Source organism: Erythrolamprus reginae, chromosome 1 (genome assembly GCF_031021105.1).
Source record: "Erythrolamprus reginae isolate rEryReg1 chromosome 1, rEryReg1.hap1, whole genome shotgun sequence".
NCBI classification, from domain to species: Eukaryota; Metazoa; Chordata; class Lepidosauria; order Squamata; family Dipsadidae; genus Erythrolamprus; species Erythrolamprus reginae.
Window position 1 is genome coordinate 336963722 of NC_091950.1, and position 23985 is coordinate 336987706.

Sequence of the window (23985 nt, forward strand, 5' to 3'; positions counted from 1 at the left end):
CGATCCGACGCCTGATTGACGCATCAACGCCCGTCCCCTGCCCGCCTTGCCTGCTTCGCATTAACGGGTGGTCCGAGCGGCCCGCCTACTAGCCCTCGCCATTTAGCCGCTGCCTCAGAAACGCTGACGTAATTCCCACTCCAGTTCTATGGAAACAAGAGACTCGGCTTCGTAGCGGCTTCTGGGTAGCATGGTTTCGTCCCCGCCAATTTGCCGCAGTCTCTGAGGGAATTTTTCTTCGCCGGTACTACAGCTCCCGAGATGCCTCGCGAGGACGAAGAAGAGAATGAAAAAAAATGGAGGGTGGGGAGACGAGAAAGAGAGGGAGAGTCGAAAAGGGCTTTCTAGAAACGGGAGGAGAGGAGGAGCTCGCGCCTGCGCCCACAAGGCCCCGGTGGCGCATTTTCCCTCCATCGGGCGGAGGAGCGGTCTAGGGAAGGGGAGGGGTTTGCGCTTCTCGCTACTTGAGTGAGGCGGGGCGAGGAGTGGCTGAGGCCGGTGAGCAAAAGCTGAGGAGGCCGCGGTAGGTTGAAGCCGCTGAATCTCGCTCTACTTGTTTCCTCCGTTCGCTTCCAGAGCGTCTTGTAGTCGAGCGGCGGGAGAAGCGGCGGGTCTTCTTCGTGCCTCCCACCAGCCTTCGTTTTGTTGCTGTGAGTCTCGTTACTCTCCTGCTGCCTTATCTTGTTACCTCCCTGCTTCCCTGTTGCCTTACAGTCCAACGTGCCTAACAAGCTCTGGAAGTTTGGTTTTGTCAGCTCTTTGCTCCCGGAGTCTGGAAACTCGGATGGGATGCAAGATCCAGTCTGGGTCGGTCACCGGGACCATAGGTTTTGTCTTGTGATATTTTGGAGTTCGTGCAGGAGCTCATTTCATTTAAAGTGCGGTATTTAAATACAACACAGAGAATAACACACACTCATTGTTTCTTCATTGTTTATTTGACCCATATGACAATCATTATGTGTTGTATCTCATGATTCTTGACAAATCTATATTTTCTTTTATGTACACTGAGAGCCTATGCACCAAAGACAAATTCCTTGTCTGTCCAATCACACTGGGCCAATAAAGAATTTTATTCTATTCTCTGCTAGAGAGGAAATTCCCTGAAAATGGGCTCCACCACAAGTCCGAAAACCTGGAAAAGATAAAAACTTGTCTGGTCCCAGTAATGGACTCGGGTTGGATTCTGCAACATTATCCTGGGACGCCTATAATCCCCTTCAATCAAATGGGATGTTTGGGGTTTTTTCCTATTTGAATCTAGAAATGGGATGTGTGATTTTCATGGTAGACTGGCACTCAAACAATATAGTTCTTTATTTGTTTATTTGTTTTGTCAAGTAGGTATTGGCGGTATAAAAAAATATTATAATATTTATATACATGATACTAGTAAGAGAAACATTAGGACGGGACAGAAGGCATGCTGGTGTACTTATGCATGCCCCTTACTGACCTCTTAGGAATCGGGTGAGGTTAATAGTGGACAGTCTAAGGGTAAAGTTTTGGGAATTAGGTGATGATACTACAGAGTCTGGTAGTGAGTTCCATGCATCAATACTCAGTTACTAAAGTCGTATTTCCTGCAGTTGATGTATGAAAAACTTCAGATAATTTCTTTTTTTATACAGAATGCAAGATTCATTGAAGTAGCCATCCGGAGGGAAAATGTAGGATTAGATAAATTATTTTGGCCATGGCACACCCACAAAATCCTTCTTTTTGGCTCTTGGCATCAGAAATGCTAATACAGTACAGTACTGTGTTTGAGAAATTTCTTGCAGTTCAAGACATTTGGGAGTAAACTTTCGGCAAGATCGGTGCTGGTCTCGCTGTGGTGTTTATTCATAGTATAATTGCATTTTAGTTTAATTTTAGCAAGTTCATCTTGACCCTTACTATATGGGACAGCAAGCTGGCTGGGTTGAATAAGTATCCTATAAAGATCCAAATATTGATAGAGGCATTACTCTATAGTTTCAAAGAATTACTGCATTGTAAATTATTGTATGATTATTTGATTAACTGGGTTTATTCATTTTGTTATTTAATTTTTAATATGCTCTTTAGCCATCTTGAGTTTTAATTCCTTAAGGTAGATGATGTAAAGTATATGTACTAATTGTTTTGGTAGGTAGCAGTACTTAGATAACTTTTCTTGGATTTACAAAAGAAGCAGAATCTTTTAAATGGAAAAGCATAACATCCCAGAATAATGTAATATCACTCCACTTTCGTAGTGATGCTCTAAAACTGTATGGCTAATGACTTACATAGTCACTAGGTGTCATGCTCAGTCTGAACCTAGATATTATGTACTGTAGGTAATTAATTTCATGAATCACATAATATATCAAAAGTACTATTAATTCTTTTCCTAGATCCGTAAAGAAATATCCTAAATTCATTTCTTTTTCTTGATGAGTGATACCATTCCTTCTGATGCAGTTGGTCGAAGAATTCTCTGTAATGGAGAATATGGAGCAGTACTTTATGTTGGTAAAGTTCCTCCTACATCAGGTAGAAAAAATATTTTTGTATCATATGTGTTTTGTAAAATAAAAGGGTGACATTTATTGTTTATTTATTTTGTAATGTTTATCAGTTGCTTTAAGACTTTAAGCAGTCACAAGAAGAAAATGACATTAATAATCAAATTCCGTAAGACATAATATACTGAATTTTTCAGAGTATAAGACACATTTTAGTTTTGGGTGAGGAAAACAAGGAAAAAAAGGTCTCTGCTTCCCAACAATTTTCCAACAGCAAACGATGATATACACTGTTTGCTTTGTATTTCTGTGCCTGACCTATAGAAATAGCAAAAAATTGGAGAAATGTACATGATAGCACAAAGTTTTCTTAAATATAATCACACTAACTCCTCCCAATTATTTAAATAGATCTACTCCAAACATGACTAAGTCAGGATTTAACTCAGCTGATTTATCTTAATATTAACAGTACCTTGTTACATTTCAAACTATACTTGTACACAACTGTTAAAATTGATGTGGCTTTCTGGAAGTATACATTGTTCTCTATTAGAAGATACAATAGCACTGGGCCTCTTCAGATCAAGCATTTATTTTAAAAAGCTTCATTTTGTTAAGTTGTCTAGAACAGTGATTTTCAACCTTTTTTGAGCCACGGCACATTTTTTACATTTACAAAATCCTGGGGCACACCACCAACCAAAATGACACCCTAAGACACTCTCCTCTCTTTTTCCATCCCTGTCTACTCCCCACCCTTGTGTGTGTGTGTGTATACACACTCTTGAACCATTTCCAAAAACAGGTGAGGGCTGGGTTTTTTTCTCTCTTATTCTTTGGGTGCTTTTTAAATCAAGAGTCACTTCTCTCTCTGTCTTTTGTTTCTCTCTCTTTCCTCTCATTCTCTGTCTCAATCATTTTCTCATTTCTCTTTTTTTCTCCCCTTTTTGCTCATTTCTCTCTCTCTCCCTTCCTCTCCTTTTCTCTCTCTCTTGCCTTCTTTCTCTCTCACTCTTGCTTTCTCTCTTTCTCTCTTTTCTTTCTCTCTTGCTTTCTCTCTCTCTCTCTCTTTCTCTTGCTTTTTCTCTGTCTCTTTCTCTCTCTTTCTCACTCTCACAGCAAAAAGTTGCAAGACCGGAACCTGAGCTTCCTTCTTCGCGGCACACCTGACCATGTCTCGCGGCACACTAGTGTGCCACGGCACACTGGTTGAAAAACACTGGTCTAGAACAATAATAAAACATCTTTTAAAAAATAAGTCTATTATTTGAACATTCTACAGACATTTATAGTTATTGACTTACCTTCTTGCATCCAGATTCAGCAACAGATTAGCACAAGAAAAGAAAGTCTGTCTCTTAAACATTTCTCTATTAACTCTCCCCCAATCCTGAGGTCCCTTCAACACCATACACCATACAGCAACCAAGATGATTAAGGGACTGGAAACCAAGACTTACGAAGAGAGACTGAGGGAACTGGGCATGGATAGCCTAGATAAAAGGAGGGCCAGAGCGGACATGATAGCAGTCTACAAGTCTATGAGGGGATGTCACAGAGGAGGAGATCACTTTATTCTCCAGGGCACCAGAGGGCCGGAAGAGGAACAACGGTTGGAAGCTGACCAAGGAGAGATTCAACATGGAGATAAGGAGGAACTTCCTGACGGTCAGAGCAATCAACCAATGGAACAACCTACCAGCGGACGTTGTGAACTCCAACACTCTGGACATTTTTAAGAGAAGATTGAACGGCCACTTGACTGGTGTGCTATAGGGTTCCTGCTTGGGCAAAGGGTTGAACTTGATGGCCTTCATGGTCCCTTTCAACTCTAACAATAAATTAAATTAAATTTAAATAAATAAATAAATAAATAAATAATCAATCCATAGAAGCAGACAGGCAGTCCACCCCGCCTACACTCGGTTTCATGATAGACATTATCTTCCTCTGGGAAATAACCTGAGCGATTGTCCAGCCCAAATAGGTCCCTGCAGTAGTGGCTGCCTTAGGAATAGTCAGGCCAGTCTGAGAATGTGAGAAATGCCTCAGTCTAATTTTGAAAAATCACCCAGTTCCCAAGCATGGCAAATGTGATTGGCATGCTAGGCATGGTTAGCATTTCAAAACAGCAAGTACGTCTGACCTCTTCCAGTTCTCCCACTGAGGAAATCTAGATTGAGCCATGGAGTCTAATCCAGCAGTCTTGCCACCTGGCAAGTGAGTATCAATCCAACATCCCACATGCACAAAGCAAACAGAAAACAAAGCTAGAATAAAATCACAAGGACAGAAGTTCTGATGCTTCTGCCCCCTCTACCATCTTAATTAGAAGCTACATAAACTAAATCAGTTGTCTTTTTGACATGTTTGACCACCAGAGGTTTCCTTTCCAACTTTGAATTCAGAGTAGTGTAAATACTTGTTTGGTTTGCTTACAGCTTGGTATATTTGAATTAATAGCTTAAAAATACAGCTGTCACCATAAACTGTTCTTTTGAAATGACTTACTCCTGTGCTCTTCAAAGTAAAAGCTAGAGTTATGAATCGTGCAACCTGTTAGTACTTTGAGTCTTCATACCATGTTTTTAATGAAAAGAAGTCCTCAATGAATCTGGAAGTGTATTTCAATTTGATAAACACTATAGAAATGCAGTAATACTACAGCAGATAATAAGGTAACTTTAAGTAAAATAAATGTTAGAGATATTTTCCATACAGATTACTCGGAAGGAAGACTCATTAAAATTTAAAACTGTAATTCCCAACAGTATACTGCATACTAAAGCACAAGTCTTCAACTTGAATTTATTCTAGGTCCATGATGGCGAACCTATGGCATGCATGCCACAGGTGGTACACAGAGCCATATCTGAGGGTATACAAGGCATCGTCCTATGTCAGCTCCAGCATGCTTATGCACCCTGGGCAGATGATTTTGGCCTTCCAGAGGGTGGGGGAGATTGTTTTTGCCTTTCTTGGGCTTCAGGAAAGCCCCAGAGCCTGGAGAGGGTGAAAAATGGCCAAACAGCCCAACCAAAAGTTCATTTCTGAACTTTCAGTGGGCCTGTTGGGTCCTTTTTTTGCCATCCACAGATTCTAGAGCAGTGATGGCGAATCTATGGCACGAGTGCCACAGGTGGTACGCAGAGCCATATCTGTTGGCACATGAGCCATTGCCGTAGCTCAACTCCAACATGCATGTGCATGTTGGCCAGCTGATTTTTGGCTCACACAGAGGTTCTGGGAGGGCATGTCTGTGTTCCAGAGAGCCACTGAGGTATGGGGGAGGGCATTTTTACCCTCTCCTGGCTCCAGGGAAGCCTTTAGAACCTGGAGAGGGCAAAACATGAGCCTTCTGGGCCCACCAGAAGTTGGGAAACAGGCTATTTCCAGACTCGGCCTCCTGGAGGGTGGGGGGAGCTGTTTTTGCCCTCCCCAGGCATTGAATTATGGGTGTTGGCACTCGCAGATGCACAATAGCGTGTGTGCACGCTCTTTCAGCGCCCAAGGTAAAAAAGGTATGCCATCACTGCTCTAGAGGCTCTCCTGAAGCCTGGAGACGGTGAAAACGACCTCCCCCCAAAATTAGCTAGAATCTATTTTTCACCATCCACAGGCTCTGGAAATGTTAGTGAGCCCTGCGCACATGCCCGGGAGTGGCAGCACAGGGTGGTAGGTGTGCATGTGCAGGGGGCATGGCATAGAATTGTAGGTGTGGCACAGGTATGCACGATATCGTCCGTGCATGCCCCCTTTTGGAACCCGAGCAAAAAAAGGTTCACTACCACTGTTCTAGGTGATTTAAATGTAAAGGGTATTTTTTGAAAAATCTCTAGGGAACTGCCTTAAGTATGAAAGCCAGCTGGGTGACTTTGAGCCAATCTCTCCCCCTGTCTCTCCTCTCTCCCCCCCCCAACCCCACTCCTTACCTCACAAAGTTGTTATGGGAAAGTAGGAAGAGAAAGGTACTTCATTATTTTGTGTTACTTATAACACAAATGCTAAAATCACAAAATTTGAAAAGGTTCATTTGGCAATTCAAGTGTCAAAAAGAAATTGGTGTCTCTTTAAAATGAAAATGTTACTTCATCAGCCTTAGTGCTACAACCTAAACATGCTGAAATGTTGTGAAATTTTATGTACTCTTAGGAAACTCAGTTCTTCTGTTAATTGTGCAGTTGAATTACTAATTTTGGATGGAAGTCATTGATACAGAGCTTCAGACAAACCTTACTGCTATATAAGAGCTATCTCTGGAGCAGTTGTTCTAGAATATTCTTTTTCCAAATCTGGAGTATTCTTTTTCCATTATGAATGTCATGATATATGTTTTATTCATTTGTAATAGTATAGCTTTTTAAAAATTAGAAGTACCGGTAACTCTTCTGTCAATATAAAAGTAATTTCATAAGGAAGAGGCAGACTAGGCAATTTTGAGCACAGAGAGAACAGATCAGATCACCTGAGTAGCTATTAAGACCTTAAATAGTTTTATTGCTGAACCATTTTGAAAGTTGCATTATAAATCATTGATTTTTATAATATTAGGAATTTGGCTTGGAGTTGAATGGGACAACCATGAAAGAGGAAAACATAATGGTAGCCACGAAGGAATACAGTATTTCAATTGCAGGTGAGTTAATTCTGAAATGCAATTTTCCTTTACAACAAATAAATGCCATGTGCAAATTATAAATGAATCAGGGAATGATTAATATTTTCCTTTGGCTCTTACTAATACTACCTGGCACTCAATAACTTGAATGCATTGTATTTTTGTACCAGTTATCCTTAGGAATGTAGGTGTTTATTATGTTAACCAAATCTTCTTGGAAATTATCAGCCAACTGCCTAATTTATTTGAATTATTGGGGATCAAATAATGCATTTAAGTAAAGTGTCTGTAATTTGTTTTTGATTTCCGCATGCCAAATATTTCAGATTTAATTTTGCTTTTTCCTCTTTTGGTTATGGGGCTTTTAGAGCTTTGAATATTATTTTATAAAGTAATGCTGAATATCATCTGAGCACATGCTCGGAATACCCAAACACATACTATTACTAAACAGTAGATTAATTAGACAAATAAGTATATATTTACTTCTTCTGTTCTCCTATTCACACACAAAAAAATATTTTGTAATCACAAATCAATATTCATGAAACGTTCCTGGTTATTCGTGTACATGGGAGAACAGCAAAAAATTTGAGTTACCATTCTGTGTGTGTCTTCTTTTTTATTGGTAATCTTGCTGGTTAAAATGACCCCTGAGCCTAATGTTCTGAAACGCGAGGAGACTGTGGGAAGCCTTAGGAGAAAATAGGCATGCTAGATAGGCTTTCTTCAAGTATGATTTACACTGTTATTGGCTTGAAGTTCAGTATTAATGATTTAGCAATACGGTATATCCAGAAAAAGGAGGAGCAAATTTGCCAATCTGTATATGAAACCACAACAGAAACTGCCAAATTAACTTCTATAGTGTGAGGAAAGGGAGGAAAGGTAGCTAAATTTGTAGGTTCATGAGATGATGATCAATTTTTTAAAAAGCAGGGTAAGCCACAAATTTGTGATGCTTAAAATCAAAGATGTTTACAGCAACATTGCACACTTCAGGGCAATGTTCTTACCCTTCTTGCCTAGTGCTAGATGGTTTGCACGTTTCAGATAGTCCTCAACTTGCAACCACAACTGAGTCCGGAATTTTGATCACGAGTCTTTGATGTCATTAAGAATGTAACTATATAATGACTCTTTTACAATTTCACATGGCTTTCCAAGACATCATTATTAAGTAGTCACGTGGGTCAATATGCAAGGAGTGGAGTGCCTCAGAGATGGGGGAGTCCCTGGGAATCCCCAGTGCAGGCAAGTGCAAGAAGCTGTAGCTGCCCCAGACTGATCCAGGAGTACAGTGAAAAGATGTCACATCCAGGAAGCAGAAAACTCTTGGGAAAACATAAAATCTGGGGGATAAGAAATCAGCTCTCCCGACCCATGGCTGAAATCCAACAAATCTCAACACCGAGCAAAAAAGCATTGCCATCCTAGAAGCTCCAAGCCACAAACTCCCATGAAGTCCCGAATGGTTGGGAAGTTCCAGCTCATCTGCCCTGCCCTGCACCATGCCAGCTGACCTTCACCATTTTCTACCCCCCATTAAAATGCCCAGCCTGATCCTTGACAAGGAAGAAGATTATTGATATGCTGTTACACAGAATTCATGATTTCATAGAACATTGCTACGGTACAATAATATGAATTTATTGTACTAGTGTTTTGGGGTTTAACCACTCTGGCCCAGATTGAAGAATGCAAATATGGCAAAACATTTGTATTCCTCCCAACGGTTTCCAGACTATATAGGAAACAAATTGGCCCTGATTTGATCTATATCTGAAACATCAACTAAAACGGGTGCATTTTTTATTCAATAACAGGTCATCTGGAACCATCTGTTTCTTGGAGAACATGTTTTAAAACTTCTTTTAAACAACTCTTGTCACTTTTTTTCCAGGCATCCTACAGGCGGATCCTTTATCCGTCCAAACAAGGCAAATTTTGGAGTAGATTTCCTTTCCGCCATTAAGGAGAAGTATGGACTGAATGAAGAAGAGCACGATCCTGAGAGTGAAACAGGACTGTCATTAATAATTGGAACGAGAACTGTAGAAACAGTTGGATTTGATTCCATTAAGGAAAAACAAAAGCAAGTACAGTTCCTCTGAAAATGAGCAGCATCAGAATGTTGAATGTATTTCTAAACCATTGGCATGTTATTGATGATACTGATGCATTCATGTGTTTACATCACATTCCCTACTACACAGTGAAGGGCTGCAAAAAAATTTACTGTCACACTGTGGGCGTAGCTTATTTTGTGTACCAGCCATGTGACCAGGTGGGAGTGATTTGATGATCAGGTGACCAGGGATGGCTTAAAAGTCATGTGACTGACTTAAAGGTGGCCAAATTGACATCCCTCATGTCAAGGGTTTGGGTTAGGGTCAGTAGTGGAGGGGAGGGGAACATAGCGGGGTAGCAAAAATGGAGCTCCACCCACAGCACTCAATTTGCACTGAAAGATGTTGAAAGAAAATGCAGGGCATCCTGCATAAGCCACACCCACAGTGTGGTAGTAAAAAATTTAGTAGCCCTTCACTGGTTAGGGTTAGGGTGCCTATCCTAACCTCGCCTCAAAAAAATACAATTTCCCTATCTATTTACTATTACTGAACATCCAAAATATACTATTTAATTCTACTATTTAACATATGTACAATATACTATTAAATATACTATTTAATTCTACTATTTAACACATGACATATATGTACATACATATTACACACAGGCACACAAAATATACATTATCTACTATATAAACTGTATATGCACACACACAAAAACACAGGTCTTCTAAAATTATACACATTCAACCTCATATACTGCGATAGGAAAAACATAACCCAGAGCCCAGGAGGGGGAAAAAGAAAAAAAAAATTCTACCGTTTCTACGTACCTGACTATACCCATAGGAGCCCATTACTGTTATTACAATTCTTACCCTTGTGCAACTTTTCTACAATTTTACTGTATTATTTCTTAGATTTATCTTGTAGCTGTTTATTTGTTATACGCATTGTAGTATGTTCTCTCGCAGAATATACTTTGTTATAGTGGTGCTGTGCCTTTGGTGCTGCAGAACAGTAGCATAAAAGACTTATCTGAGAAGGGCTCCTATTGCTCCTGTTGCTTTGGCAGTATGCAGGATTTCAGAGGCTTTTGATTAAAAAAACCCTCAGTAATTGCTCTTCAAATATTATTATCTTTATCTTAAGTAAAGTAAGGCAATGAAGCTTGAAGGGACAGCATATAACTCTTTCCCCTTGGGTTTCATTTTCTTTTTGCTTAAATATTTTCTACTTCAACAGTATTTTGCCATACTTTGCATCACCTTGCCTAGCTTTTTTTCTGTCTATCAAAAAATACCTTGATACTTATTAAGGACAAAAAAGGACAACACTCTTCTAATGAGACAACTTTTTTGTAGGCAATTGAATATCTTAAATGACATTTCAGTAGATGCGTGTGCCGTGAGTCTTGCAGGTCAAGAAGAAGAAATCAGAAAATCGTGCCCTAGTATCCTTTTTATATTGTCAAACTGCTTATAAAGTATGTGGTCTGAAGCATAGTGTTGATTTCAAGAATTAGATAAGGTTATAACTACAGGAAACGTCCTTAGACAAAATTATTATTAGTCTAAAATTAAAGCGTTTTGAAAAACACTGTGAAATATAGTAGCATTTTCCATGACCACAGTCCACTGTGCTCTTTAAAACTACTGCAGAGAATTGGGGTGAATTTTGAAAATAATACAAAGGAAAAGTCCATTCTAGTAGCAGTACCCTAAACAGCATATGGAAATTATGTACCATTAGTGAGAAAATAAATAAGGATGTTTTGGGAAAATACATCACAAATAAATTCTAAAAGTCATAAATTTTTAAACAGCTGATTTTAAATAAAATACATTTCTGGGAAAGTGAAATAAAATCTATGTATCAAGAAAATAATAATAAGATGGAAAGTATTTAATATAAAAAGATTATACAAATGAAACCCTATATAAAAATGAATGGGAAATCAATTCCTCCCTGTTTCAAATCAATCTCTTGTCAGGAAAAGGTGGGAAGAATATTAGGCATGTCTGGTGTGGCCATGTACCTGAAATGGCCCAACCTGTAGCTCCGCTTGTCATGACACCTGCCCCTATCTGGTCCCTGGTCAATAAGATATTGTCTTCTCAAGATGGATGTTAAAAAGATAGATTTTGAAGAATGAAGAATTCAAATCAATGATGACTAAGCAACTATGCCGCTTTTCTAAAAAGAACAGAAAAGAAGATATGTGCCTATAAGATCCCTATTATGGGATACGGCAAAGACATGTATGAGGGGAGCAACCATATCCTAAATGGCAAAAGAAAAGAAAAGAAAAAAAAGCAAAGATGGAAATGTCTGGAAGAAGAGTACAAAGAACAGGAGCAGAAATTGCAAGATTACCTGCAAAAGAAGAATATAAATAACAAATGGATTTAATTAAACACAAACTGAGTTTATTTAATTTGAGAATGCTAAGAAACTGGGGAAATGGCTAGCATATCAATTGAAAAATCAGACGGAAAAGGGAAAAGATTTGGAAAGATGGAGAAAAAAGAAGGATTTGGCATGCCAGAGTGGGAGCTATACCCTCAAGCAGAAACACTCACCTGGGTAAAAGACTGGAGAGAGTTAAAAAAATAAAAGACTCAACGTTAGAGAGCCACAATTTACATCTAGGATGGCACACATTTTTGTGATACAGGAAACAAGCAGCATACCAATATTTCCAAAGACATTTTATAAGACAGACCCTTTCGGACATATAGAATAAATTTAAATAGCAGAACTACATAAAAGTTCTGATTTGATTATCTACATTAGGAGTGTTAGTACACCCAAATCTTATTAATCAAGAAAAACAAGTTATCTATAAGAATTTAATAAATGAAGAAGGGGAATTAAAATCAAAGCAAGAACTAAAAGAAAGGAGGTAGAATTGGAGTGGTGGTCCTATTTACAAATCTAATCACGATATATGAAAAACATGAGAGTGGGGGATTAATAGGGAGTTGATGACTATAGATAAGATCCCTCTGGGAACAAATGACAAATTAGTAAAGAAAATATATAGATTCTTATTGGATTACAAGATGGAAGAAGAACAGGTTAAGGAAATAATGGTGGCATGGGCAATACATTTTGAATACATAACTGGAAAAAATGGCAAAAAGTAGGAAAATAATACTGCCTATACCATAAAAAGAGAACTTGCATAAAATGTTCCATAGATGGCATCTCCTGCCAGTGAGATTGGCAAAAATATTCAGAAATTTATCATCCAAATGTTGGAAATGTAATTACAAATCAGGCATATATTATCATATGTGGTGCTCATGTAGAAAAGCAAAAGAATATTGGCAAATAATTCAAATATGGCTGGCAGAGTTAACTGGAGAGTAAATAGAATTTAAACCAAAATTATTCTTATTTTGAATTATAAATGGAAAATATAGTAAAGAGGTAATCTATTAAATGATACATATTATAATAGCAGCAAGAATGGGCTTTGCCCAAAACTGGAAAAACAGGGAAATCCCACCGGAAGAAGTAGTGATTAAGAAAACTTTGACCTCTGCAGAGATGGATCGAATGATTTTGGAATTGAAAAATAAGGGAGAGACAGATATGGAACAATTTTTATCAGTGGTTGAGATTAAAAGAGGGACCTAAAATATGAAATGACTAAGAGTTATAAAATGGAGAATCAAAGAGATGTATGCATGTAACTATAAGAAAATGACTGTGGATCAGATGAACTTAAAAGAAATACAGAGTGAAGTGTGATGTTTGTACATATGTAAATACTGAATAGACTAAATGTACATAAATAGTAGTATATATATATTAAGTTACATGCTACTTTAGTATGTATGGCAAAAATAACGCCAGGATGGTTACACTGTGTGTTCAATGTTTTTAATGTATGTTTAATAAAAAATTTAAAACTTTTTTAAAAATAAGATATTGTCTTCTCCCTACTTTAGCTTCAGTATTTCTTGAGTCACGGAAGTCCTTAAGTTAGCATAGTGCAAAGTCGTATTTCTTAAATTAAATAAATTAAACTCAATCTTGCAAAAAAAAATTCTTAAATACATTTGCTCAGATATTCAGAGGATAAACTTATCAAGAAATCTTTTGTCATCTTGGAAAGAAGTGTTAGCTATTGCCTGTCAAGTTGAAAAGTTAGAAACACTTAATCTCAGGTATTCACAGATAATTATGTAATGTGTAGATGGTCTTAGATTTATGTTTTTAGGATTTTTTTTTCTTGGACCAAATGAGCAAGACAATTTTTGCTGATTCATCTTTTTCTATTATGCCTGAAGAAAAGCTGCTAGAGTCTCCTTGAGCAGTACAAGGTTCTCCAAGGGAACCATGGAAAAATTATATTTTCCTCTTCCATTCTTCAATGATAGTCTCTACTGGATTTCTGCTCTTCTGAGATGAAAGAGCCTTTTCATTTGTGAAAGAGAACTCTAAGCCCAATCCTTTGTCTGTATCACATTGTCAAAACATTTTCAGTATTTATGTTTGTTTGTTTGTTTGTTTGTTTATTTATTCGAATTTTGTGCCGCCCTTCTCCTTAGACTCAGGGCGGCTTACAACATGTTAGCAATAGCACTTTTTAACAGAGCTAGGCTATTGCCCCACAATCCAGGTCCTCATTTGACCCACCTCGGAAGGATGGAAGGCTGAGTCAACCTTGAGCCGGTGATGAGATTTGAACCGCTGACCTACAGATCTACAGTCAGCTTCAGTGGCCTGCAGTACAGCACTCTACCTGCTGCGCCACCCCGGCTCAGTTAATGGTACCAATACTCACATAACAGTGTGGTCCCTGCTCGTTTTTAGTATCCTCCTCAACTTGCTATTTTTTTCTTTAATTCCCTTAAGTGCCATCCTTACATGGCAAAGGATGAATCCCTTTTCTGAATATATATGTACCACAGTATGGGGCTTTTTCTTTATTTTAGAAACAAGGCTTCTGTCTATAATTTGATTCTGGAATTAGGATCTTAAGCCTTAAACTAATACCGTAGATTTGATGTCACTTGAAAGTTGCATTACATCTCTGAAGTCTCAGTGTCTAACTCTGCAGTTGTTTCTGACATGGAATCTGGGAGACCAATGTAAGCAAAAATGATAAATTAACACATGTAAAAGAAAACCTAATATAACTTTTTCTTAAATTGTAACAGAAAGATTAATGTGCTATATTTATTCCATTTTCTAATGTGTGCTATTTTTTCCCTCAATTTTGGAATAGTGAAAACAAAATGAAATTTCCGTCTGTTCTCCCTCCTGCTTCACAAACATTTTGTAAACTCAAGGTTTTGGCACTTAATCAGACTGGAGTGACATGGACTGAGGTAATATAATTTAAGATCCTTTGAAGGTTTATGGTTAGTTCCTAATCATAGCATTTGTAATTCTAATAAAACATTCAAAGATATATATAAGCCAACATCCTTATATATATACGCAATCTTTGCAAAAGTTTATACATTCATTTTTTCTTAGTAAAAAAACAGGTAAGGAATTTGGCTACCATTGCACTTTATTCTTCCTATAGTTGCTGTAGGATATTACTTATGAAAACTAAGGGAAAATATATTCATATTTTGCCTCATCAATTTTGCTTAAATGGTATCTGGAAAAATTAAAAAAACAGTAGATTTTCCCAATAAAATGATGTAATTTTACCAGCTTTGTATGTCATGATAGCAGATATGCACATGACATTGTTTTCAGCTGTTGAAATGTTTTCCAGCTTTTCTGAGTCAGGCATAGAGTTTTTTTTTAAAGTATAATTATTTATTTAATATCTGTAGGTGCCCATCTCAAGTCAGTAACACTGATCAGTGAATACCAGGCTTCAAAGATTTCCCATCTTTCATGAAGTGCCCAGTAAAGTTTCCTCCTCAATTTCTCTCCCTTCCAGCTCTCAGAGCTTCCATTTCAAAATATGGGGAATACCATGAAATGTAATTTTCCAGGTCTTCTCTGTTCTCTCACTTTTTCGGTTATGACATGAATGGGTTTGATTCCAAATCCTCTGCATTTATCTCTAGTAAGACGGCTCTCTCCTTGTTTGAACACAACGTCCCTTCCAAGAATGAAAGTCTTGTGGGTTTTTTTAATAAAAAATGAAAATAGATCCTCTAACCATGAAATACATTTCAAGGTAGCTCTGAGTATTATTGAAACAAGTTTGTAAAGTTGATATTGCTTGATTTTGCCTACAAAGGCAAGTGAAGCTTGCTGTTTGGACTAAATGGTGTTTTCCCATTAGGTTCTTTTATGTGCTACTGGGTGGCCGGCTCTTGAAGAACTGTACCTTGCTTCCAATAGCATTTCACTTTTAAAAAGGTATGAAAATAATTATTCATACAGCCACTGTTTTGCAGATACGATTCGGGTACCGTATTTTTTGGAGTATAAGACACTCCAAAGTATAAGACATGCCTATCTTTTTTGGGGAGGATTAAAAATTTTTAAAAGATTTTTAAAATCTGCCTCTACTTCTGCCTCCCAGCAATTTGCCTCCTGGCAGCAAACAGCCTGTTTGAGTTTCACTTTCAGTTTCAATAAGCCTGATTAGCACAATGGGGGGGGGAAAATCTGCCTCTGCCTCCTGCAGCCTGAAACAGCTGATGGTCGGGAGGCGGATCCAACCAACAATCACCTGCTTGTGCTAATCAGGCTATACTGTAATTGGAACATGCTGTTTCCTGCAAGTTGGTAAATTGATGGAAGACAGAGACCAAAGGGGGGGGCGGGGGGGGGCTACATTCAGTGTATATGGCACCCTCTTTTAGGGGGGAAGTGCGTCTTATACTCCAAAAAATGCTGTAGTTCCCACTTACCAGTCATGTTGGGACTGGCAACTCTATGGTTAAGTGATGCACTTATAAAGTGAAAGATCACATGAATGGTCCAGCATACAACATCAGTTTGTCAATTCCAGCTACAATCATTAAATGACTCACAGTTATCAAGCATGACATCACATTACTGCAATTTGCAACTTTCTGCATGCCTGGCGTTGCTTGTCAAAGGCTGACTGTGATAGTCACAAATGGCAATCATTTGTCTAGGTAGATCACTGCAACTCTTTAATGTATTTTGATTGGCAAGTGCCCAAATTCCAATCATATGACCACAGGGAGACTACAATGCCCATAGCCCCAATGACCCATCATAAATCTCTTTTTTCATCATCACAATTTCAAAGAATTGCTGAACAAATAGTTAGAAAGCAAGGCCTCTATATTGCACATTTTCAGCATGGCCTGAAATTTTTAATTATGAACCGTACTGATTGGTGTGACTGTAAGCATTACACTCCTTTTACGTGTATAGATATAATTGTGTGTGTATTTGTGTGTGTGTTGCTTTTATATATATAAACATTTTGCAGTAAGAGAATATTTGCTCTGTTTAAAACTTTACAAATATGTCGACTATCCATTAATTAATACATAAATTAAGAGTGATTTGCTGATATTCAAGATTCAATATCATTTCATTATTGAAATGATTTCTCAAATCAGGACAGAAGGTGGGAATATCATATCATTATTGAAATGATATCCCCACCTTCCGTCCAGATTTGAGAAAAGCCACAAACCAAGATCAGAAGCAGGAAATTGCCTTTGAGTAGAGTAGGGGAAGTAAATGGCAACAAAAGGAATATGTAGTTCAAAGTAGGTCCACTGCTTTATCTGTCCACCTTGCTGTTAAACTGTGGATTGTGTGATAACAGTTCTTTAGGTATAGCAGAATATGTAAAAACTATTGGATATATGGAATCAAGTACCTCTAGTCATTTAAGTTCTTGAATTATCTTTAAATACATCAGTTAAGTTTTATTAGAAGAAACAGTAAAAAATGTATAACGCTTTGAGTTTTGTTTTCCTTTAAGGCTTAGTATTTTTCACCTGTAATTACTGTTTGGATTTATATTTAATTATCTCCTGGAACTCTGTTTATATTACTAAAGAAGAAAAGAATTGTTAACATAGCTAAAATTTATGGATGAAAAAGCATTTATTTAAATGAAAATTATATTCCACTTCTTTAGCGTGTGTACATTATTTAGAATAATCAACCACAATGCATTTTCAAAATTCCATGAGAAGAGATAAATAATACAAGCAAACAGGCACACTATCTAAACCATTATTTCAGATTAAATTTACAATTCCTGAGATACAGCAACCAGCAGGCCTTATTTTTTCTTTCAACTAAGCTTCCACTATGGGATAGAAAGAAAGTCATCTCACCAAATGTTAGGCCAAAACAAAGCTGATATGGCAATTTAAAATTCTTCCAATAAAAGCTATGTATGTTATTTAAGCAAGAACTATATATATTTTGATATGGAACTTTTGTGGTTCAGAATTACTGTATTTTTCAGTCTATAAGAAGCACTTCCCGCCCCGCCCCCACGAGTGGGTGGAAATTTATATGTGTCTTATAGAGCAAATGTTGCCAAAGCCCCACCCATCCACCAGCCCCACCCTTCGGCCTCTGCCTTCCAGCAATTTGCCTCCTTCCAGCAAACAGTCTGGTCAACTTCAACACAACCTGATTTAGCACAAGCAGCTGATTGCCGGCTGGATCAGCCTCCTGGAATACCGCTGATCAGTTGTTCCAGGCTGCAGGGATCACTGCTGGCCATCGCGACAACACCTAGCATCACCTCCATGCACTCCATTTTCAGCCTCCACGTGCCCCATTTTCAGCCCATTCCAGGTGGCAAGGATTACCATCACCGTCATTTGGTGGCAGTGGCAGCAATCCTTACTGCCTGGAATGGACCAAAAAATGGGACACACTGAGGCCAAAAGTGGGGTGCACAGAGGCGGTGATAGGCGGCAGCTATGGGTGCTGACAGCGGCGATGGACGGCAGTGATTCCCCAAAGCCTGGAACAGTTGATTGGCAGTATTCCAGGAGGACAGTTCAACTGCCAATCAGCTGATTGTGCTAAATCAGACTGCTGAAGCTGACCAGGCTGTTCGCTGCAAGGAAGCAAATTGCTGGGAGGCAGAGGCAGAATTTTTTTCCCTCCTTCCCAAAAGCTCGGTGCGTCTTATAGTCCAGAGCATCTTATAGTGCAAAAAATACAGTAATAGTTCAGAAAGAATCCAGTGCCAAGTCTGTGTATGCTGGTACAAATATCTTGAACTATATAGTGGTGTTTCTCAATTATTTTCTGTTACGCCCCCCCTTAGGAAGAAGTAAACATTTTGCGCTCCCCCCCTACGCCGAGACATATGTTTGCAATATTCGGCATGTTTTCGCTGAAAAAACTCAAGCATCTTATCAGCATGATTGGGATGTCATGTGTTCAATTGACACCTTAATTTATTTGGCTTCATGCTGTCGTTTGCCAAATTTTTAGACGCAGTAAACCTACCGGGTCTTTCCTTGTCACCCACCATAGTCACAGTGAAGCCAAGTGCTACATGCACTTCGTCCTATTTCCTCGTCTTAGTGTTTGGGAGACTTACGTTTGTTTCTTTATCTCTGTCTCTCTCCTCCTTTCTTTTCATTCCTGTTAAATATTTTTCCATGGTTTCTCTTAAGGGTTTGTTATCTGCACTAAATATCTCCTGCTCTGTGCTGTGTACTATTGTTTGGTGCAAAAAGACTCTTACTCCCAGCGGCAAAAAAAAGCACGTTCCCCAGGGTCACACGCCCCCCATTGCATCACTTTATGCCCCTCCAGGGGGGCCCACCCCACTATTTGAGAAGCACTGAACTATAGTACTGTCAAAATACTGTCTGAGACTAAGGGGCTTAGAAGTGTTGCCTTTGTCATGGTCGGACCATTTTCAACTGCGGCTTGACTTCCTGGCTCCAATCCTTCCCTGCAGGGAGGCGGAACCGATTAAGCTGTTCCGCCCCAGACACCTGATGGACCCAGAGGGCTTTCAGAAGGCGCTTGGGGTTATTCCAGATACACTTGTACACAGTTCGGCAGAGTCTCTGGCTGAGGCCTGGAACAAGGCTGCAGCAGAGGCTCTTGACCGTTGCGACCTCTCCGTGGCACTAGACCCCGTAGAGCTCCATGGTTCAACGAGGAGCTCCGGGAGTTGAAACACCAGAAGAGATGTCTAGAGAAGCGATGGAGGAAGAGTAAGTCCGAATCCGATCGAACACTTGTAAGAGCACATGTTAAGACTTACAAAGTGGCGCTCAAGGCGGCAAGATGCGCGTATCATGCCACCTTGATTGCATCAGCAGAATCCCGCCCGGCCGCTCTGTTTAGGGTGATCCGCTCCCTTCTTAATCAGGGGGGAGTTGGGGAGCCCTTGCAGAGTAGTGCCGAGGATTTTAACACGTTTTTCGCTGATAAAATCGCTCGGATCCGAGCGGACCTCGATTCCAATTGGAATACAGAGTCGACTGACAACGAGTCAGTCGAGGTGACTGGGGCACGTACTTGTCCACCTGTCTGGGAGGGGTTTGATCTGGTGACACCTGATGAAGTGGACAAGGCCATTGGAGCTGTGAGTTCCGCCACCTGTTTACTGGATCCGTGTCCCTCCTGGCTGGTTTCGGCCAGCAGGGAGGTGACACGGAGCTGGGTCCAGGAGATTGTCAACGCTTCTTTGGGGAGGGGGTCCTTCCTGGATCCCTACAAGGAGGCACTTGTGTGCCCCCTCCTCAAGAAGCCTTCTCTGGACCCAGCCATTCTCAACAACTATCGACCAGTCTCCAACCTTCCCTTTATGGGGAAGGTTGTTGAGAAGGTGGTGGCGCTCCAGCTCCAGCGGTCCTTGGAAGAAGCCGATTATCTAGGTCCTCAACAGTCAGGATTCAGGCCCGGCTACAGCACGGAAACTGCTTTGGTCGCGCTGATGGATGATCTCTGGCGGGCCCGGGACAGGGGTTTATCCTCTGTCCTGGTGCTTCTTGACCTCTCAGCGGATTTCGATACCATCGACCATGGTATTCTTCTGCGCCGGCTGGAGGGGTTGGGAGTGGGAGGCACTGTTCTTCAGTGGTTCTCCTCCTACCTCTCTGGTCGGTCGCAGTCGGTGTTAGTGGGGGGTCAGAGGTCGACCTCTAGGTTACTCCCTTGTGGGGTGCCTCAGGGGTCGGTCCTCTCCCCCCTACTATTTAATATCTACATGAAACTGCTGGGTGAGATCATCCAAGGGCATGGGGTGAGGTATCATCAATATGCAGATGATACCCAGCTTTACATCTCCACCCCTTGTCCAGTCAGCGAAGCAGTGGAAGTGATATGCCGGTGCTTGGAGGCTGTTGGGGTCTGGATGGGTGTCAACAGACTCAAACTCAACCCGGATAAGACGGAGTGGCTGTGGGTTTTGCCTCCCAAGGACAATTCCATCTGTCCTTCCATTACCCTGGGGGGGGGGGGGAATCATTAACCCCCTCAGAGAGGGTTCGCAACTTGGGCGTCCTCCTCGATCCACAGCTCACATTAGAGAAACATCTTTCAGCTGTGGCGAGGGGGGCGTTTGCCCAGGTTCGCCTGGTGCACCAGTTGCAGCCCTATTTGGACCGGGAGTCACTGCTCACAGTCACTCATGCCCTCATCACCTCGAGGCTCGACTACTGTAATGCTCTCTACATGGGGCTACCTTTGAAAAGTATTCAGAAACTTCAGATCGTGCAGAATGCAGCTGCAAGAGCTATCATGGGCTTTCCTAAATATGCCCATGTCACACCAACATTCCGCAGTCTGCATTGGTTGCCGATCAGTTTCCGGTCACAATTCAAAGTGTTGGTTATGACCTATAAAGCCCTTCATGGCACCGGACCAGAATATCTCCGGGACTGCCTTCTGCCGCACGAATCCCAGCGACCAGTTAGGTCCCACAGAGTTGGCCTTCTCCGGGTCCCGTCAACTAAACAATGTCGTTTGGCGGGACCCAGGGGAAGAGCCTTCTCTGTGGTGGCCCCGACCCTTTGGAACCAACTCCCCCCAGATATCAGAGTTGCCCCCACCCTCCTAGCCTTTCGTAAGCTCCTTAAAACCCACCTCTGTCGTCAGGCATGGGGGAATTGACATTTTCCCTCCCCCTAGGCTTATAAAATTTATGTATGGTATGCTAGTATGTATGATTGGTTTCTAAATTGGGGTTTTATAAATTAATTAAATATTAGATTTGTTACACTGTATCATTATTGCTGTGAGCCGCCCCGAGTCTGCGGAGAGGGGCGGCATACAAATCTGATAAATAAATCTGATAAATAAATAAAATAGCACTGAATTAGAACAAATGATTTTTGTGACAGTGTTTGTATACCTTGCTAGCATTTTAGAATCAAGTATATATGGTTTAATAGAGATAATCTTGGATGTATTAAGATCTGTAATCATTAAACTCCAATGAAGAATAGCAAGAAAACAATGCAAATTTTGCGAGATGCGAAATTATTGCTATTAAATCTCAGTCACTCTGGATAACTCTCAACAGTCAGACAAAGAAATTGCAATAAAATTAATAAAAGAGAAAGATAAAAGATGGCAAGAGGTCTCCGTCCCCTCAGCAAAACAGGTAAAATACTAAGAATGGAATTGTAATTTCTATATTTTAATTGTAAAGTTATATTATTATAAAGTTTTAAACAAGATGTTTTTCTTGCAGACCTGTTGATGTCCTCCAGAATCTGAAATGGCTAGATCTTTCTAACAATCAGTTAACTGATGAAAATCAACTTCATCTCATTGCAGATCTGCCCAGGTAACTGTTATATGGCACTACTGTTAATCTCAGTGTCAATGTAACTTTGTTGGTTTTATCCTTATATGATCCTTCTGTTTTACTAATCTCTTACTCGTGGTAGCTTACATACCAAGCCTGTATAGTAGTGCAGCTGTATTTTAGTTTTCTGCCAAACTATTTTCATCAGAGTTCCAAAAATTATTACATGACTGTACTTAATTATCAATCTTCAAATACAGTTCCTGAAGACTATGATGACATATTTGCCTTAAATTTAGTTTCTGCTTTTATTTCCCTCCCCCCCCAAAAAATCTTTTTTTTTTCATTTATTCTCTTTTACTTGATTTATTTTTCATTTCATTATATCTCTACAATAAAGGATATTAATTACAACCTGTGTCTTGCGTTCTGATTTTACATAACATAACAAAAAGCTAATTTCAGATGTACGACAATTTATTTGATATGAAATCCAGATTATTGGCTTGTATTTTAATGGTTTGTCTTCTAAATTTCAGGTTAGAAAGATTAATACTTTCAAACAATGGAATCGATTCTATACACTTTCCTGATGCGGCATTTGGTATGTAAATTAAATGCTGTAATATATGCCTCTAATTTAATTTTTCACTATTATTTCACTAACGTATTCTTTTCTTTTACAGGTTACAAGACTACAATGTTTCCTTCATTAACTCACCTTATATTAAAAGACAATAAAATAGCAAAAGTAAGATGCCTGTGTCATGATTGAGTTCTGAATTCAATTCTTTTCAATTACTACAGTTTTTACGTTTTTAAATGTCAATCATTTGTAAAAATGCACAGTAAAGTAGCACAATTTCATGCCAGACTATTTCAGTTTAATATTTGGCTGGCAATTAGTATACAAAGATATAACCATTGCTATATCCATCATGTAACCTGATATTATTCCCTAAGTCAACTGAAATAAATAGGAAATTACTGACCAATATAAGCCTAACTAGACCAAAATTGTAACAGATTGAAGCTTTAAACATAATCAAAATATTTAACACATTTTGTTTTTTATTTGTGTCACGAAGTTAATTTTTTAATTTATAATTTTATCATAATGCCTAAGTACTATGTTATTTTAATTAATGGGTAAGATTGATATCTCTAATCATTGCACTAAGGATGTTTGGCTTAACTTTATGTAAGCAGTAACAAAATGTATTTTGGTTTCAGATTTGGTGGTTCAAAATTGCCGTATTTTCTTATTCTCTATGTTTCAGTGGTCAGTTATCAATGAACTTGACAAGCTACAAAAACTTGAATCATTTGATTGCCGGAATAATCCCTTGATGGATTCAGAGAAAAATGCAGAGACTTTGAAACAACTTATTATTGCCAAAATAGGCCAATTAAAGTTTTTGAACAAATCACAGGTATTTTTGCGTTCTATTAGAAATATTGAGAAAGTATATTATAATAGTGTTTTTTGAAAGCTGACGACTAGTCATGGATTCCACAAATTGGTTGGTGCATTAAGAATACTCAACGATAGTAAATTAGTGTGTGACTTTCCCTTCCTGAATTAAAACTATTGGATGCATCCTAACAGAGTATTTCCTGTCAGATAGAATAAGTGCGATCTGACAATGATCATATTGTCTGCACTATTGCACTATATTTGTAAAAGCCAGCCTGACACACGAAAGATGAATTGTTGCCAGAACTCATATTTCCAAGGCCAGGACTCTCCTTCAGCAGTGGAAATTCGAACGCCACTCACAATGATCTATCTGCTCGGATCCTTCAGCCTGTTTGAATCACTGCATGGCCTTTAAGATTAAAATTGGGCTCCTGCAGATACCATTGCTGTGAACACAATGGCCTTTAGAAGAAAGCCTTGATATTTGGATCCTGGAGAGGACAGAGAGGAAGAGATTGCCATTGCATCTCAGACATCAACACCCTTGAAAATGTCCAAAGATACTTCACCAGAAGAGCCCTTCACTCCTCCACTCGAAATAGAATACCCTACGAGACTAGACTTTCAATCCTGGGCCTAGAAAGTTTAGAACTAAGACGCCTTAAAAAAGATCTAAGTATTGCCCACAAGATCATATGCTGCAACGTCCT

General features: G+C 39.3%; 1 protein-coding gene across 3 annotated transcripts in view; it reads left to right on the top strand.

Annotated features, from left to right (window-relative positions):
• Window positions 1-305: 305 nt before the first annotated feature.
• Window positions 306-23985, top strand: part of TBCE (tubulin folding cofactor E) — a 33312-nt gene continuing 9632 nt past the window's right edge. Inside the window, exons 1-12 of one of the 3 annotated variants that reach the window (XM_070733980.1) lie at window positions 306-650; window positions 2385-2523; window positions 7050-7134; window positions 9020-9211; window positions 10556-10644; window positions 13270-13369; window positions 14434-14536; window positions 15460-15536; window positions 21799-21894; window positions 22395-22459; window positions 22542-22606; window positions 23136-23288. In XM_070733980.1, the coding sequence (XP_070590081.1) occupies window positions 2424-2523; window positions 7050-7134; window positions 9020-9211; window positions 10556-10644; window positions 13270-13369; window positions 14434-14536; window positions 15460-15536; window positions 21799-21894; window positions 22395-22459; window positions 22542-22606; window positions 23136-23288 (1125 nt within the window). In that variant the 5' untranslated portion in view covers window positions 306-650; window positions 2385-2423. The remainder of the gene's footprint in view (window positions 651-2384; window positions 2524-7049; window positions 7135-9019; window positions 9212-10555; window positions 10645-13269; window positions 13370-14433; window positions 14537-15459; window positions 15537-21798; window positions 21895-22394; window positions 22460-22541; window positions 22607-23135; window positions 23289-23985) is intronic. The other 2 variants (XM_070733983.1, XM_070733981.1) reach the window with 2 other exon arrangements.